Source organism: Nicotiana attenuata, unplaced genomic scaffold (assembly GCF_001879085.1).
Source record: "Nicotiana attenuata strain UT unplaced genomic scaffold, NIATTr2, whole genome shotgun sequence".
Classification (NCBI taxonomy): domain Eukaryota; kingdom Viridiplantae; phylum Streptophyta; class Magnoliopsida; order Solanales; family Solanaceae; genus Nicotiana; species Nicotiana attenuata.
The window spans coordinates 242,451-258,186 of record NW_017670243.1 but is presented as its reverse complement, the minus strand read 5'-3'; the positions used below and the strand labels follow the sequence as shown (position 1 = coordinate 258,186).

Sequence of the window (15,736 nt, the reverse complement as noted above, 5' to 3'; positions counted from 1 at the left end):
TGGTTTTAGTTTTGTTATCTGATCAGGTTTTAAAGATGAAACTTAAGATGGCGTCGTTGAGGAGGAAATTTTCTTATTGGATGAAGAAGAATGTTTTGTGTTCTTACGAGAAGCGGCACCAATTGATGGATCTTGCATATTTAATTTTCTCTTTAGCCTATAAAATTCAGTCTTTTTGAAATAAACCAAGTGAATAGTAGTAATGAAACCAAAAAATTTGGTTCTTAGTAGTATTGAAACACAAATTTGTATAGGGAAATATATACAATAGACTGTACAAAAAAATATACTAAATAGATTGTTACTATACAAAATATAGGGTTGGTTTAGTAGTGAATTATTAGTATTGAAACAAAAATTATATAATAATAGACGGTCATTATACAATTTATATACAATAGACTCTCACTATATGAAAAATATACAAAATATAATATCACTATACAAAATATATACAAAATAGGCTGTCACTATACAAAAATATACTAAATAGACTGTCACTATACAAAATAGACCGTCACTATACAAAATATATATAAAACAGACTGTTACTATACAATGAATATACACTAAAATTTAGAGGATACACTTTATATACAAAATTTATACAATGTAATTGTATATACACAATTTTTATACATTTTATAATTGTCACTACACAAAATATATACAAAGCAGACTGTTATTATACAATGAATATACACTAATGATACATTAGGGATACAGTTAATATAGAGGATACACTTTGTATACAAAATTTAAACAATGTGATAGTTATTTATACATTTTATAAGAATTTATATATAATTTTTATAATATATACTGAAAAATACAGACTTATGATTCCACTGTTTAAAAATTACAACTCTGTCACCACCACGTCAAATCTAACACAAATTAGGCATCATAACTAGGCATAGACAGTTTCACCTACTGCATTCGAGTGAAGATATACAACTCAAAACATACAGATATAGGTCATGGCTAAATCAACACTAATTGTAACAATTCTGCCTCTAACGTCCTCACAAGGGAGGAAGAAAAAAAACATCCTCACAAGAAGGTGATCTAAAATTCTATTGATCACGCCTTGATAATTCTATTCTAGTTCACATCAAGGTGGCAATGCTTTCCTACTCCAGTCTCTCAGGATATCGAAGCTATAGACTTTGCAATAAACATTTCCTTAAGAAAAAATAAGCAAATTCAATATATTTAACAGGAGACAGACCATCATTGTACAAAATTAATTTGCAATCGTCTCATATCTCTCGAGTAGACATTGCAAACTGTTATACAACAGTGACGTTCAAAAGCATAGGATCAACAAGCAAACTGTACTGAAATGCAAGAGCTAAAACTTCTATCAAGTTACAAAGGCCATTAACCATGAAGTAGACTATATCAGTGACGGAGCCTTGGTAGCCACTTGCCAAAAACAACTTTTGTAGCTAACTAATCTTTGTTTGCTGAAAAATGTCCTCGGCTATATTGAATCATCAGAATCTTCAGATTCAGTTCTATCAAGATCCTCACCTGCAGTCCCAGGTTCGGTAATGTCAGGCTTTGTTGCAGGTTGTGCCACTTTCTTATTCACATGGCGTGCACTTGCTTCACCTCCTTCCTCTTGCTCAGCAACTTCTATATGTAATCAATTAGTTAAGGAGTAATAGAAATGAGAAAGATGAAGCCTAGCAAGTCCTCTGTAATGATATTGAAGTTCTGATATATACTTACAACACATAAACTTGTCCTTGAGTTCAAGGGCATATGCACCCAGAACCTCAGAAAATTTTCTGAAAGCTCAAAGCACTAAATTTCCCCTGACATTACCTCAAACCTCTTCCTGGTACATGGATAGACATAAATTTACAAGTTTTTTCAAAGGCAGAAGTTGTCCAACTAATTGTGGTCTACAAGCTTGATAAATGTCAATTAACCACAGCACAAACAGGATTCATCGGAGCTCATGGTTCTCAAGCTATTCTAGTTATGTCACTATATACTGCCAGAATAGAGCCCATTATGACCTTAAATAAGTCTATTTGACTACTTCCGTTCGTGTACAGTGGCCAAGTGGTGTTCTTTTTTAAAACTAATAGAGAACAAAAATGAGAGGATATCAATATTCTCAGCTGTTCCACCCGCCAGTATGTTCTGCAGATCTCTCTCAACGCGCCGAACAAGCTCAGGCTGCAAAACATATAACAAACACGTTGTTAGTTCAAGAACTCAACAAGAAAAACATGAGGTATTAAACTAGAAAAGGGAGGGTGGGCCAAGGGACACGGAGAGCTCCACTATATAGCTAACAGATTTCCCCCAACCCTCCCAAAAATGTCAATAATGTTAACCGCATTCCACACACAGTAGAGGCAACCCAACATTCTCTCTGCCAGGACGGATTAGAAAGTAATTAAATGAGAGGCCTTTTTAGAAAAGTAGGACATGTTACATTAAGATCTGGTTCTCTCCTAAATCTTCGCCTTCGAGCATCTCTCATTGGAGGTGTGAGGCCATGTCTATATTCCACCACATCTGGAGCAGGATCACCTTCTTCTCTCACCATAATTATCTGCCAAACCAACAAAATTTACATTTTAGGAAAGTGATGACAATCGAAACCATATTCATAGAACTGAAGGAAAAAGGAAAAATTAACCACAACCCTACTTGACCAACATCTGCTGTTTTAATCAGCACGCTGTCATCATAAGTTTTGTATGACTCCACTATGCAAGGAAGATTCAACAGTGATGCAGGAAAGTGCTCATCGCCTATGACAAAAGTGCCACTCTTTCCATCCTCTGTTAAACACAAAACCTTTTGATAAAGCACATGCATGAACTGCAATAAGATGCTTAAGGATATTTAAGAATATATATACCACCTTCAGAAAAGAATGGTAATGTCGCAAATCAATAAGCCAAGCTTTTTCCTTTTTTTCTTTTTCTTTTGATAATGTAAGTATAAGAACCCAAGCATTCAAGGTATATTTCTAGGACAATGACAAGAACATATCATGAAAAGTTGAGAGTGGGTTCATTCCCATAAACTAGAGCTCAGTGACGCTTATACTACTAAATTAGGCATATTTAGCTCAAGTCAAACATAAACACATTAATTAATCTCTATTACACCAACATGGTACAGTAGAAGTGCAAGACATGGTTTCAAATCAATTAACTGCCGGTTTGGTTATTAGAAACTTGTAGTACTAGCAACTCAAATTTTGATTCAATACCCTGCATTAGTATTGCTTGCTTCAAGCATATGAAGGAAGCTCCAACTTTCAAGGGCAGATAAAACTCCCAAAAAGTAGTCCAACTCTTGTATCGATCAAAATATTTGTTATTTACTGAAAGTACATTACTTCTTCGAGAAACCAAACAAATAAAAACTGGTCGATCTTTTTTTCAAATGATAAACTTTAGATGAGAACTTATGTGGTTCTTTTTTTCTTTTTCTTTTTTATTGGTATGAGAACTTTTGTTAATAAAGGAGGGGATTTGTGACGACCCAAAGGGTCATCACCTGTTTTTAATTGAATTCTGTGTCCCCGAGGCCTATAAAAACCTCATTTAGAGTCGCCTCGATATGAGTGTGCAGCCCGGGCGCGTAGCTGGAAAGCTTAAATATGAAATTTTGTGAAAAATGCTAAGTTTTGACGTTAAAATGAATAAATTTGACCTTGGTCAACGTTTTGGGTGAACGGACCCGGACCCGTGATTTGACGGTCCCGGAGGGTCCGTAGGAAAATATGGGACTTGGGCGTATGCCCGGAATCGAATTCCGAGGTCCCAAGCCCGAGAAATGAATTTTTTTGAAATAATTATTTTCTGAAATTGTTTAAGGAAATTTGAAATGAAAATTGATTAGAACGTGTTGGTATCGGGCCCGTATTTTGGTTCCGGCGCCCGTTACAGGTCTTATATATAGTTTAAATCATTCCTGTGAAATTTGGTTGAAAACGGACGTCGTTTGACGTAATTCGGACCCAAAATGAAAAATTTGATGTTTTATGAAGTTTGAAAGAATTCTTGAATTTTTGAGGTTTAATTTGATATTTATGATGTTAGTTTGGCGATTTGATCGCGCGAATAAGTCCGTAGGATGTTTTTGAGGTTGTGCGCATGTTTGGTTAGGGGCCCCGAGGGCTCGGGGGAGTTTCGGGTAAGTTCCGGAAGGTCTTAGGCTTAAAAACACAGATATTGCAGGTTCAGAGCAATCTCAGTTCTCTGAACCCTCCAGCGCGGTCCGCGGACGCCTTTGTGCGGTGAGCGGAGGAGGGGGGCAGTGCGGTCCGCGGTCGCTATTGTGCGGGCGCGGTGGGTGCAGTGCGGCCGCACTCCATTTTGTGCGGTCCACACAGTGTCACAGGCCCTCAGGTTCACAGGCCTGCGCGGCCGCAGTCCATTTTGTGCGGTCCGCACAGGGGGTCCGACAGGGGTATAAATAGACGGGATTCTCAGCTATTTTTCATTTTTCAAAACCCTAAAACATAAGAGGCGATTTTTCAAACAACCTTTTTTCTCCAAATCAATTGCAAGTTGTTTCTAACTAGTTTTCTTCAATCCTTAACACCTTTTAACATGATTTCAACTTAAAATCAACAATTTTCATGGGGAAATTGGGTGCTTTGGGTAGGACCTAGGTTTTTCAAAAAAAAATTGGGGGATTTGACCTCGATTGAGGTCCGATTTCAAAATAAATTGTATATTTGAGTTCTTGGGGGAATGGGTAATCGGGTTTAGGTTCGAACCTCGGGTTTTGACCACGTGGGCCCGGGGGGCGATTTTTGACTTTTTGGGTAAAACTTTGGAAAACTCATTTTCATGCATTGGGGTTGATTCATTTAGCGTTTATTGATGTAATTAAGTAATTTGTGATTAGATACGAGCGAATCGGCGGTGGAATCAAGGGGTAAAGCTATAATTGAGACTTGAGTTGTGTTCAAGGCATCGAGGTAAGTGTTTGGTCTAACCTTAGCTTGAGGGACTAGGAGTTGAGTCCTATTTGTTATGTGGTATTAGCCGTGTACGACGTATAGGCATGGTGACGAGTATCTATACGTTGGTGTCTAGTATGACCGTGAGTCCTTCTATTGTGAATATCTTGATTTCATTGTATTCTTCATGCTTTGGTGATGATTTCTAGTTGTTGTGAAAAGTTTGTGGAAGGAATTGAGACCTTTGAACATCATGGAGCAGAGGCTCGAGTTATATGATGAATTGTGAAAGTATATGAGATGATTGAACCCTTTGGAGCATTGGCTCAAGTGGTAAAGTGAGTGATGAAATAAAAGTGAAAGAAAGAGAAAGAGTTATTAAATTATTCCCTTGCGGGATATTGTTGCTTTGTGGAGATTGTTAATGTTGTACCCTTGCTGGGATTTAATTGGTTAATTGTGTTCCCTTGGCGGGATTTCTTTTATTATTTTGCTTATTCCCTTGCCCCTTGTTTGTGATTGTTGTTTGGATGAGGAAGAGTGTTAAAGCACGAAGGGTGATGCCGTGCATTGTTTGTTATTGTGAGAAAAGAGTGTAAAGCACGAAGGGTGATGTCGTGCCGCACGATGTACCATTCCGTGCCGATTCTATTGATTATATGTGAGGAAAGAGAGTAAAAGCACGAAGGGTGATGTCGTGCACATTTTATCATATAATTGCTTTGGTGAGGAAAGAGAGTAAAAGCATGAAGGGTGATGCCGTGCACGTTTCTATTATATCATTGCTTGGTGAGGACGAGAGTAAAAGCACGAAGGGTGATGCCGTGCATTTATTGATTTCTGAGTTATGTTGCTTCTTTCGTTACTTGATGACTTTTACTCGGTGTTGTTATCTTTCCCCACAGCATGCTCCCCCTCCCATATTGATTGGTTATCTCTGTATCTCTGTTCCGCTGTATATATATAACTGCACAGGTTTATGTGGTAGTCTGGTCTAGCCTCGTCACTACTTCGCCGAGGTTAGGCTAGGCACTTACCAGCACATGGGATCGGTTGTGCTGATACTACACTCTGTGCTCTTTTGCACAGATCCAGGTACCGGACAGCTGCAGTAGCTCGGGAGCCAGCCTTCAGTCCACCGAGACACCGAGGTAGCCTTGCAGGCGTCCGCAGGCCCGGCGTCTCCTCTATCTTATAATTCATTCTGTTATCTCATGTATTCGAGACAAACAGTGTTATATTTCTTTCAAACGGTTGTATTTAGTACTCTTAGTAGTCCGTGAATGTTGTGACACCAGTTCTTGGGTAGAGGCACATGTTGAATTCCGCATTATTGTTCAGCTTATTTAATTTAAGTCTTCCGCTTTTATTTCATATTCTACTGTTATTTAAATACTTAACGCTTGCTGTCATGATTGATAAAAGGATTTAAAATAAAAAGAGTTTGGGAGTTTATGATGTGTGGCTTGCCTAGCTTCTACGAGTAGGCGCCATCACGACCCCGAGGCCTAGCGGAGGCAGTTCGAGCGTCTCCAGCAGGGATCCATGGCAGTCACCCAGTACGAGACCAGGTTCATTGATTTGGCTCGCCATGCTCTTATTATACTTCCCACTGAGAGGAGAGAGAGACGGTTTATTGATGGACTCATCCACCCGATTCGTCTTCAGATGGCCAGAGAGGCTGGGAGTGAGATATCCTTACAGGAGGCGGCCAATGTGGTCCGGAGGGTTGAGATGGTATTATCACAGGGGGTGGTCATAGGGCAGACAAGAGACCCCGTTAGTTAGGCAGATTCAGTGGTGCCTCGTCTGGAGGCAGAGATTCGTATGATAGGGGTCATCCTCCTAGGCCCTTTCAGTCAGCACTCCAGGTTTCTCACGGTGCTTCAGGTGGCCGTGGTTCTCACACGCACTATTCTGATCAGCAGCCCTAAAGTGCACCGCAAGCTCCTATAAGTGCACCGCCGCTTCAGAGTTTCCGGGGTGGTCATTCAGGTCGACCGAGTCAGCAGTCTCAGCAGCCGAGGACTTGTTACACTTGTGGTGACACAGGTCACATTGCTAGGTTTTGCCCTCGAGCACCGAGTAGCTCTCAGCATCAGGGTTCCCGTGCCATGGTTCAGGCACCAGGTGTTCCACGGCCCGCCCAGCCAGCTAGAGGTGGGGGTAGAGGTACTAGAGGTGGAGCTCAAGCAGCTAGGGGTGGAGGCAAGCCAGCTGCAGGCCGTCCCAGAGAGGTAGATCAGAGTGGCGGGGCCCAGCCCCGATGTTATGCTCTTCAGGCCAGGCCCGAGGCTGAGGCTTCAGATGCAGTAATTACAGGTACGGTTCTGGTTTGTGATAGAGATGCTTCCGTGTTATTTGATCCGGGGTCTACGTATTCGTATGTGTCATCTTATTTTGCCCCGTACTTGGTCATGCCTAGTGATGCATTGAGTGTTCCTGTTTATGTGTCTACACCGGTGGGTGATTCTATTGTGGTCGATCAAGTCCATCGTTCTTGTATTGTGGTGATTGGGGGTCTTAAGACTCGTGTAGATTTGTTGCTTTTAAACATGGTTGACTTCGATATTATATTGGGGATGGACTGGTTATCACCCTATCACGCTATCTTGGATTGTCATGCCAAGACTGTGACCTTAGCTTTACCGGGTATGCCTTGTTTAGAGTGGAGGGGGACTCCTGGTCATTCTACCCGCAGTGTTATATCGTATGTGAAGGCTCGGCGTATGGTCGAGAAGGGGTTTTTGGCCTATTTAGCCTATGTTCGTGATTCTAGTGTTGAGGTTCCCTCTATTAATTCTGTGCCCGTTGTTTGTGAGTTTCCTGATGTTTTCCCTTCAGACATGCCGGGTATGCCACCCGACAAGGATATTGACTTTTGCGTTGATCTGGTTCCGGGCACTCGGCTCATTTCTATCCCGCCATATCATATGGCCCCGCCGGAGTTGAAAGAGTTAAAGGAACAGTTGCAGGATTTGCTTGAGAAGGGTTTCATTAGACCTAGTGTTTCACCTTGGGGTGCGCCGGTGTTATTTGTCAAGAAGGATGGGTCAATGAGAATGTGTATTGATTACCGGCAATTGAATAAGGTAATGATCAAGAATAAGTATCCACTGCCGAGGATTGATGATTTGTTCGACCAGCTTCAGGGTGCCAGGGTATTTTCCAAGATTGACTTGCGATCTAGCTACCATCAGTTGAGGATTAGGGCATCCGATGTCCCTAAGACAGCTTTCCGCACTCGGTACGGGCATTATGAGTTCTTAGTTATGTCATTCGGGTTGACAAATGCCTCAGCAGCTTTTATGGACTTGATGAACCGAGTGTTCAGGCCTTATTTGGACTCGTTCATGATAGTCTTCATTGATGATATATTGATATATTCTCGCAGCCAGGAGGAGCACGAGCAGCACCTTAGAGTGGTTCTTCAGACTCTCAGGGACAGTCGGTTATATGCTAAGTTCTCGAAGTGTGAATTCTGGTTGAGTTCAGTTGCATTTCTAGGTCATGTCGTATTAGCAGAAGGTATTCAGGTGGACCCAAAGAAGATTGAGGCAGTCAAGAACTGGCCTAGACCAGCATCAGCTATAGAGATTCGGAGTTTCTTAGGATTGGCAGGCTACTATCGTCGGTTCGTGGAGGGGTTTTCATCTATTGCAGCCCCGATGACCAGATTGACCCAGAAGGGTGCCCAGTTCTGGTGGTCGAATGAGTGTGAGACGAGCTTTCAGAAGCTCAAGACAGCTCTGACTACGGCACCGGTGTTGGTTTTGCCCACAGGTTCAGGGCCTTATACAGTTTATTGTGATGCTTCCCGTGTTGGGCTTGGAGCAGTGTTGATGCAGGATGGCAAAGTCATTGCCTATGCTTCGAGGCAGTTGAAGATTCATGAGAAGAACTATCCGGTTCATGATTTGGAGTTGGCAGCCATAGTTCACGCATTGAAGATTTGGAGGCATTACCTGTATGGCGTGGCATGTGAGGTGTTCACGGATCACAAGAGTCTTCAGCACTTGTTCAAGCAAAGGGAGTTGAATTTGAGGCAGAGGAGGTGGTTGGAGTTGTTGAAGGATTATGATATCACCATTTTATATCATCCGGTAAAGGCCAATGTGGTGGCTGATGCTTTGAGTAGGAAGTCGGCCAGTATGGGCAGTCTTGCTTATATTCCGGTCGGTGAGAGGCCGCTTGCTTTGGACGTTCAGGCTTTAACCAATCAGTTCGTGAGACTGGATGTTTCTGAGCCCAGTCGTGTGTTAGCTTGCACGGTCGCTCGTTCTTCATTATTGGAGCGCATCCGTGATCGGCAGTATGATGATCCCCATTTGTGTGTCCTTAGAGACACGGTGCAGCGCGGAGGTGCCAGGCAGGTTACCTTAGATGATGATGGAGTTTTGAGATTGCAGGGTCGAGTATGTGTGCCTAATGTGGATGGGCTCCGAGAGTTGATATTGGAGGAGGCCCATAGCTCCCGGTACTCTATTCATCCGGGCGCCGCGAAGATGTATCAGGATTTGCGGCAGCATTATTGGTGGCGTAGAATGAAGAAGGATATCGTAGCATATGTGGCTCGTTGTTTGAATTGTCAGCAGGTTAAGTACGAGCATCAGAGGCCTGGTGGTTTATTTCAGAGGATTGAGATTCCCGAGTGGAAGTGGGAGCGGATCACTATGGACTTTGTTACTGGACTTCCGCTGACTCGGAAGAAGTTCGACGCAGTTTGGGTCATTGTTGATAGGCTGACCAAGTCAGTGCATTTCATTCCTGTGGCAGTCTCCTATTCATCCGAGAGGTTAGCTGAGATCTACATTCGGGAGATTGTTCGCCTTCATGGTATGCCCGTATCTATCATTTCGGACCGGGGCACGCAGTTTACCTCGCGCTTCTGGAGAGCAGTTCAGCGAGAGTTGGGCACACGGGTTGAGTTGAGCACAGCATTTCATCCCCAGACGGACGGTTAGTCGGAGCGGATTATTCAGATTTTGGACGACATGCTCCGAGCTTGTGTTATTTACTTTGGAGGTTCGTGGGATCAGTTTTTGCCTTTAGCGGAGTTTGCTAACAACAACAGCTACCAGTCGAGCATCCAGATGGCTCCTTATGAGGCCTTATATGGTAGGCGGTGTCGGTCTCCGGTTGGATGGTTTGAGCCGGGAGAGGCTCGATTGTTGGGTACGGATCTGGTTCAGGAGGCCTTGGACAAGGTCAGGATCATTTAGGATAGGCTTCGTTCAGCTCAGTCCAGGCAAAAGAGTCACGCAGACCGCAAGGTTCGAGATGTGGCTTTCATGGTCGGTGAGCGGGCATTGCTTCGAGTGTCGCCTATGAAGGGCGTGATGAGATTTGGGAAGAAGGGCAAGAGTAGCCCTAGGTTCATTGGTCCATTTGAGATTCTTGATCGAGTGGGAGAGGTAGCTTATAGACTTGCATTGCCACCGAGCTTATCAGCTGTGCATCAGTGTTTCATGTGTCCATGCTTTGGAGGTATCACGGCGGCCCAGCCCACGTGTTAGATTTCAGCACTATCCAGTTGGACAAGGACTTGTCTTATGAGGAGGAGCCGGTAGCTACTCTAGACCGACAGATTCGTCAGTTGAGGTCGAAGAGTTTCCCTTCTGTTCGTGTTCAGTGGAGAGGTCAGCCTCCTGAGGCATCGACCTGGGAGTCCGAGTCTGATATGCGGAGCCGTTATCCTCATCTTTTCCCCGACTTAGGTACTTCCTTCTTTTGTCCGTTCGAGGACGAACGGTTGTTTTAGAGGTGGAGAATGTGACGACCCAAAGGGTCATCACCTGTTTTTAATTGAATTCTGTGTCCCCGAGGCCTTGAAAAATCTCATTTAGAGTCGCCTCGATTTGCGTGCGCAGTCCGGGCGCATAGCCGGAAAGCTTAAATATGAAATTTTGCGAAAAATGCTAAGTTTTGATGTTAAAATGAATAAATTTGACCTTGGTCAACGTTTTGGGTGAACGGACCCGGACCCGTGATTTGACGGTCCCGGAGGGTCCGTAGGAAAATATGGGACTTGGGCGTATGCCTGGAATAGAATTCCGAGGTCCCAAGCCCGAGAAATGAATTTTTTTGAAAAAATTGTTTTCTAAAATTGTTAAAGGAAATTTAAAATGAAAATTGATTAAAACGTGTTGGTATCGGGCTTGTATTTTGGTTCCGGCGCCCGGTACAGGTCTTATATATGACATTCCTGTGAAATTTGGTTGAAAACGAACGCCGTTTGACGTAATTCGGACCCAAAATGGAAAATTTGATGTTTTATGAAGTTTGAAAGAATTTTTGAATTTTTGAGGTTTAATTCGATATTTATAATGTTAGTTTGGCGATTTGATCGCGCGAATAAGTCCGTAGGATGTTTTTGAGGATGTGCGCATGTTTGGTTAGGGCCCCCGAGGGCTCGGGGGATTTTCGGGTAAGTTCCGGAAGGTCTTAGGCTTAAAAACACAGATATTGCAGGTTCAGAGCAATCTTAGTTCTCTGAACCCTCCAGCGCGGTCCGCGGACGCCTTTGTGCGGTGAGCGGAGGAGGGGGCCAACGCGGTCTGCGATTGCTATTGTGCGGGCGCGGTGGGTGCAGTGCGGCCGCACTCCATTTTGTGCGGTCCGCACAGTGTCACAGGCCCTCAGGTTCACAGGGCTGCGCGGCCGCTGTCCATTTTGTGCGGTCCGCACAGGGGGTCCGACAGGGGTATAAATAGACGGATTCTCAGCTATTTTTCATTTTTCAAAACTCTAAAACATAAGAGGCGATTTTCAAACAACCTTTCTTCTCCAAAATTAATTGTAAGTCATTTCTAACTAGTTTTCTTCAATCCTTAACACCTTTTAACATGATTTCAACTCAAAATCAACAATTTTCATGGGGGAAATTGGGTGCTTTGGGTAGGACCTAGGTTTTTCAAAAAAATTGGGGGATTTGACCTCGATTGAGGTCCGATTTCAAAATAAATTATATATTTGAGTTCTTGGGGAAATGGGTAATCGGGTTTTGGTTTGAACCTCGGGTTTTGACCACGTGGGCCCGGGGGGCGATTTTTGACTTTTTGGGTAAAACTTTGGAAAACTCATTTTCATGCATTGGGGTTGATTCATTTAGCGTTTATTGATGTAATTAAGTAATTTGTGATTAGATACGAGCGAATCGGCGGTGGAATCAAAGGGTAAAGCTATAATTGAGACTTGAGTTGTGTTCAAGGCATCGAGGTAAGTGTTTGGTCTAACCTTAGCTTGAGGGACTAGGAGTTGAGTCCTATTTGCTATGTGGTATTAGTCGTGTACGACGTATAGGCATGGTGACGAGTATCTATACGTTGGTGTCTAGTATGACCGTGAGTCCTTCTATTGTGAATATCTTGATTTCATTGTATTCTTCATGCTTTGGTGATGATTTCTAGTTGTTGTGAAAAGTTTGTGGAAGGAATTGAGACCTTTGAACATCATGGAGCAGAGGCTCGAGTTACATTATGAATTGTGAAAGTATATGAGATGATTGAACCCTTTGGAGCATTGGCTCAAGTGGTAAAGTGAGTGATGAAATAAAAGTGAAAGAAAGAGAAAGAGTTATTAAATTATTCCATTGCCGGGATATTGTTGCTTTGTGGAGATTGTTAATGTTGTACCCTTGCCGGGATTTAATTGGTTAATTGTGTTCCCTTGCCGGGTTTTATTATTTTGCTTATTCCCTTGCCCCTTGTTTGTGATTGTTGTTTGTGATTGTTGTTTGGGTGAGGAAGAGTGTTAAAGCACGAAGGGTGATGCTGTGCATTGTTTGTTATTGTGAGAAAAGAGTGTAAAGCACGAAGGGTGATGCCGTGCCGCACGATGTACCATTCCGTGCCGATTCTATTGTTTATATGTGAGGAAAGAGAGTAAAAGCACGAAGGGTGATGCCGTGCACATTTTATCATATAATTGCTTTGGTGAGGAAAGAGAGTAAAAGCACGAAGGGTGATGCCGTGCACGTTTCTATTATATCATTGCTTGGTGAGGACGAGAGTCAAAGCACGAAGGGTGATGCCGTGCATTTATTGATTTTTGATTCTTTATTGATTTCTGAGTTATGTTGCTTCTTTCGTTACTAGATGACTTTTACTCGGTGTTGTTATCTTTCCCCATAGCATGCTCCCCCTCCCATATTGATTGGTTATCTCTGTATCTCTGTTCCGCTGTATATAAATAACTGCACAGGTTTATGTGGTAGTCTGGTCTAGCCTCGTCACTACTTCGCCGAGGTTAGGCTAGGCACTTACCAGCACATGGGGTCGGTTGTGCTGATACTACACTCTGTGCTCTAATACACAGATCCAGGTACCGGATAGCTGCAGTAGCTCGGGAGCCAGCCTTCACTCCACCGAGACACCGAGGTAGCCTTGCAGGCGTCCGCAGGCCCGGCGTCTCTTCTATCTTATATTTCATTCTGTTATCTCATGTATTCGAGACAAACAGTGTTATATTTCTTTCAAACGGTTGTATTTAGTACTCTTAGTAGTCTGTGAATGTTGTGACACCAGTTCTTGGGTAGAGGCAGGTGTTGAATTCCGCATTATTGTTCAGTTTATTTAATTTAAGTCTTCCGCTTTAATTTCATATTCCGCTGTTATTTAAATACTTAACATTTGCTGTCATGATTGATAAAAGGATTTAAAATAAAAAGAGTTAGGAGTTTATGATTTGTGGCTTGCCTAGCTTCTACGAGTAGGCGCCATCACGACCCCGAGGGTGGGAAATCCGGGTCGTGACAGGATTGCATCCATGTGTATTTTGACCTAACTAAGATAAAATTATGCTTCTCTATGATTTAATGGAATGAATGCACTGCATTATGATCAAAATACCCTTAGTCCTTTCTGATAAAGTAGATGAAAAATCCATATAACATCAGTGACAACATATCTTAGTATAATCTAATACTTGGACAAAATGGAGAAAAGAGCAGCTAGCTAGCATGAAAGGCTGCTGTTGTTAGGTTAACTAAGTCTACTCCAGCTCACTAACACGATGCAGAAGGACTTAAACACACCAGCACGCCATGGATCGAAACATACGGAACCAGATTTGACAAGACATCAATTGTGCTTAATTACAATGAGTACATCTAAATGTTTTCACTCATCAGCATAAGCGAAAGAAGCTGAGATAGCAAGTGAACAATGGGTAAAACAATTCATAAATCACACAATCAGATGGTGTCTTCGTTACATGCATACACCAAATTGGTTTGAAGTTGCAAAAAATCAAACCATGACGCAATGGATTGTGCTCTATAGATAACCTTTTTAAGCACCACAATATTTTGGAGCATCATTAGTATAAATTTTCCAGAAAACCCCAGAGAATAAAACAGTTGTTTTGAGAACCATTCACTCCATCAACAAAATCAACTACACCTCAATGAAAAATAAGTTAGAATCGGCTGCATGAATCACATATATCTGTTCCGCTCTTTCTAATTTACCTTAAAGACAAATCGCAGATTCTCTAAAACCTAACGGCTCAGGGAAACCATTGCCAATACAAGAAGGCTGAGGAAAAACAGAAGTACCAGTGAGTGACCAAATATGAACCCATAGAAAGTGAAATAAGGAAAGATCATCTAAATCTGAAAAGTGTAAATGCCAAGGGTGGAGCTAGAAGGGCAGGTACAGGTTGTCAGAACTCAGTAGCTTTAGTTAAAACCCTATATATATTTTTAAAAATTCAGTAAATATGTATTATAAACTTAAATTCAAAACCCCACTGCTAACACTCTATGTCACTATCCTAGAATTTAGAACCTATAAAATTCAAATCCTAGCTCGGCCTCTGTCACTAAATGCCTACATGTCAAATTCGTGGCAAAGTTCTAAAACTGTAAATAAGGCATATGAGCAACAGAACTTAGAACTCGAAAGAAAAAAATTACCAGAAAAAGATAAATCCAGTTTGTCTTCTGAAGAAGAAGCATTTTCACTCAAAAGGCGGTCAATTCGCTCAGCAACAGAAGGTGGAACTCTCAGAATAAATTGTTCTTCCATGACTGCAGATAAATTGAGAGGGACAAAAGGGGCAAAGTTTCAGATATATTGTCCTAAAATAAATATAATAAAGAATATCAATATAATTAGTTAATGATTTACCTAAAATCAAAAATTGGTAGAGTGGAATACGGGAAGCGCGAATTGGCACCCTTAGGGCTTTTTTATTGGACGAAACTGCAGCCTAGAACTGGCATTTTATGTTTGAATACAGGTTACCTTTGCTGAAGCCTAGAACTGGTGTTTGATGTTGAAGCTCCGAAATGGAGTTCCACCGCGAATATGGCGAAGTTACTCTGAAGGGGCGAGGAGATGGGTTGTGATAGCGGAGGAAGGGGAAAGCGAACGCGCTTTATTTCTAGTCAGGATATTTATATGACACATTGGGATATATTAGTAGAATTACATAAGTGCCATTTGTCATTTGCGGTATATAAATCGCATCAGCAATTTCGCAAATTACAATATATAGGTCTCATTGCGATATAAGTCGCAATTATCAAATAACGCCAATCCGTCGATTGGTATATACGACGTATTTGTCAATTGGGATATGTGCGTTGTATCATTCGTGGTGTTCATTCCCGTATAAGTCGTTCATTAATTTCGATTATAAATATAATTTATGAGTCACATCACTAAATGCAATTTGCTCTCTTTGCTACACCTTTGAAATTTGGAGCCCAAAGCATACATTTGGGGATTGAATTCAATATAATATGTCATCAGCGACCAGTTTGAATTGACCAAAACAATTTTA

At 42.0% G+C, this 15,736-nt stretch overlaps 1 protein-coding gene across 1 annotated transcript; it reads right to left on the bottom strand.

The window, feature by feature from the left end:
- Positions 1-1,186: 1,186 nt before the first annotated feature.
- LOC109236551 (transcription initiation factor TFIID subunit 7) lies at positions 1,187-15,333 on the bottom strand. The gene is made up of 6 exons (XM_019402746.1): positions 15,079-15,333; positions 14,865-14,978; positions 2,674-2,807; positions 2,456-2,575; positions 2,124-2,193; positions 1,187-1,647 (listed from the first exon to the last, which is right to left on the bottom strand). Exons 2-6 carry the CDS (start codon positions 14,974-14,976, stop codon positions 1,487-1,489), a joined length of 597 nt encoding a protein of 198 aa, XP_019258291.1. The 5' UTR covers positions 14,977-14,978; positions 15,079-15,333; the 3' UTR covers positions 1,187-1,486.
- Positions 15,334-15,736: the final 403 nt, after the last annotated feature.

Coding starts and splice junctions, on each gene's coding strand:
- LOC109236551 (XM_019402746.1), bottom strand. CDS start 14,976: ATGGAAGAACAATTTATTCTGAGAGTTCCACCTTCTGTTGCTGAGCGA. Junction 2,194..2,455: donor GGAGAGAACCAGATCTTAAT/GTAACATGTCCT, acceptor TATGTTTTGCAG/CCTGAGCTTGTTCGGCGCGT. Junction 1,648..2,123: donor TGGAACAGCTGAGAATATTG/ATATCCTCTCAT, acceptor CTAATTGATTAC/ATATAGAAGTTGCTGAGCAA.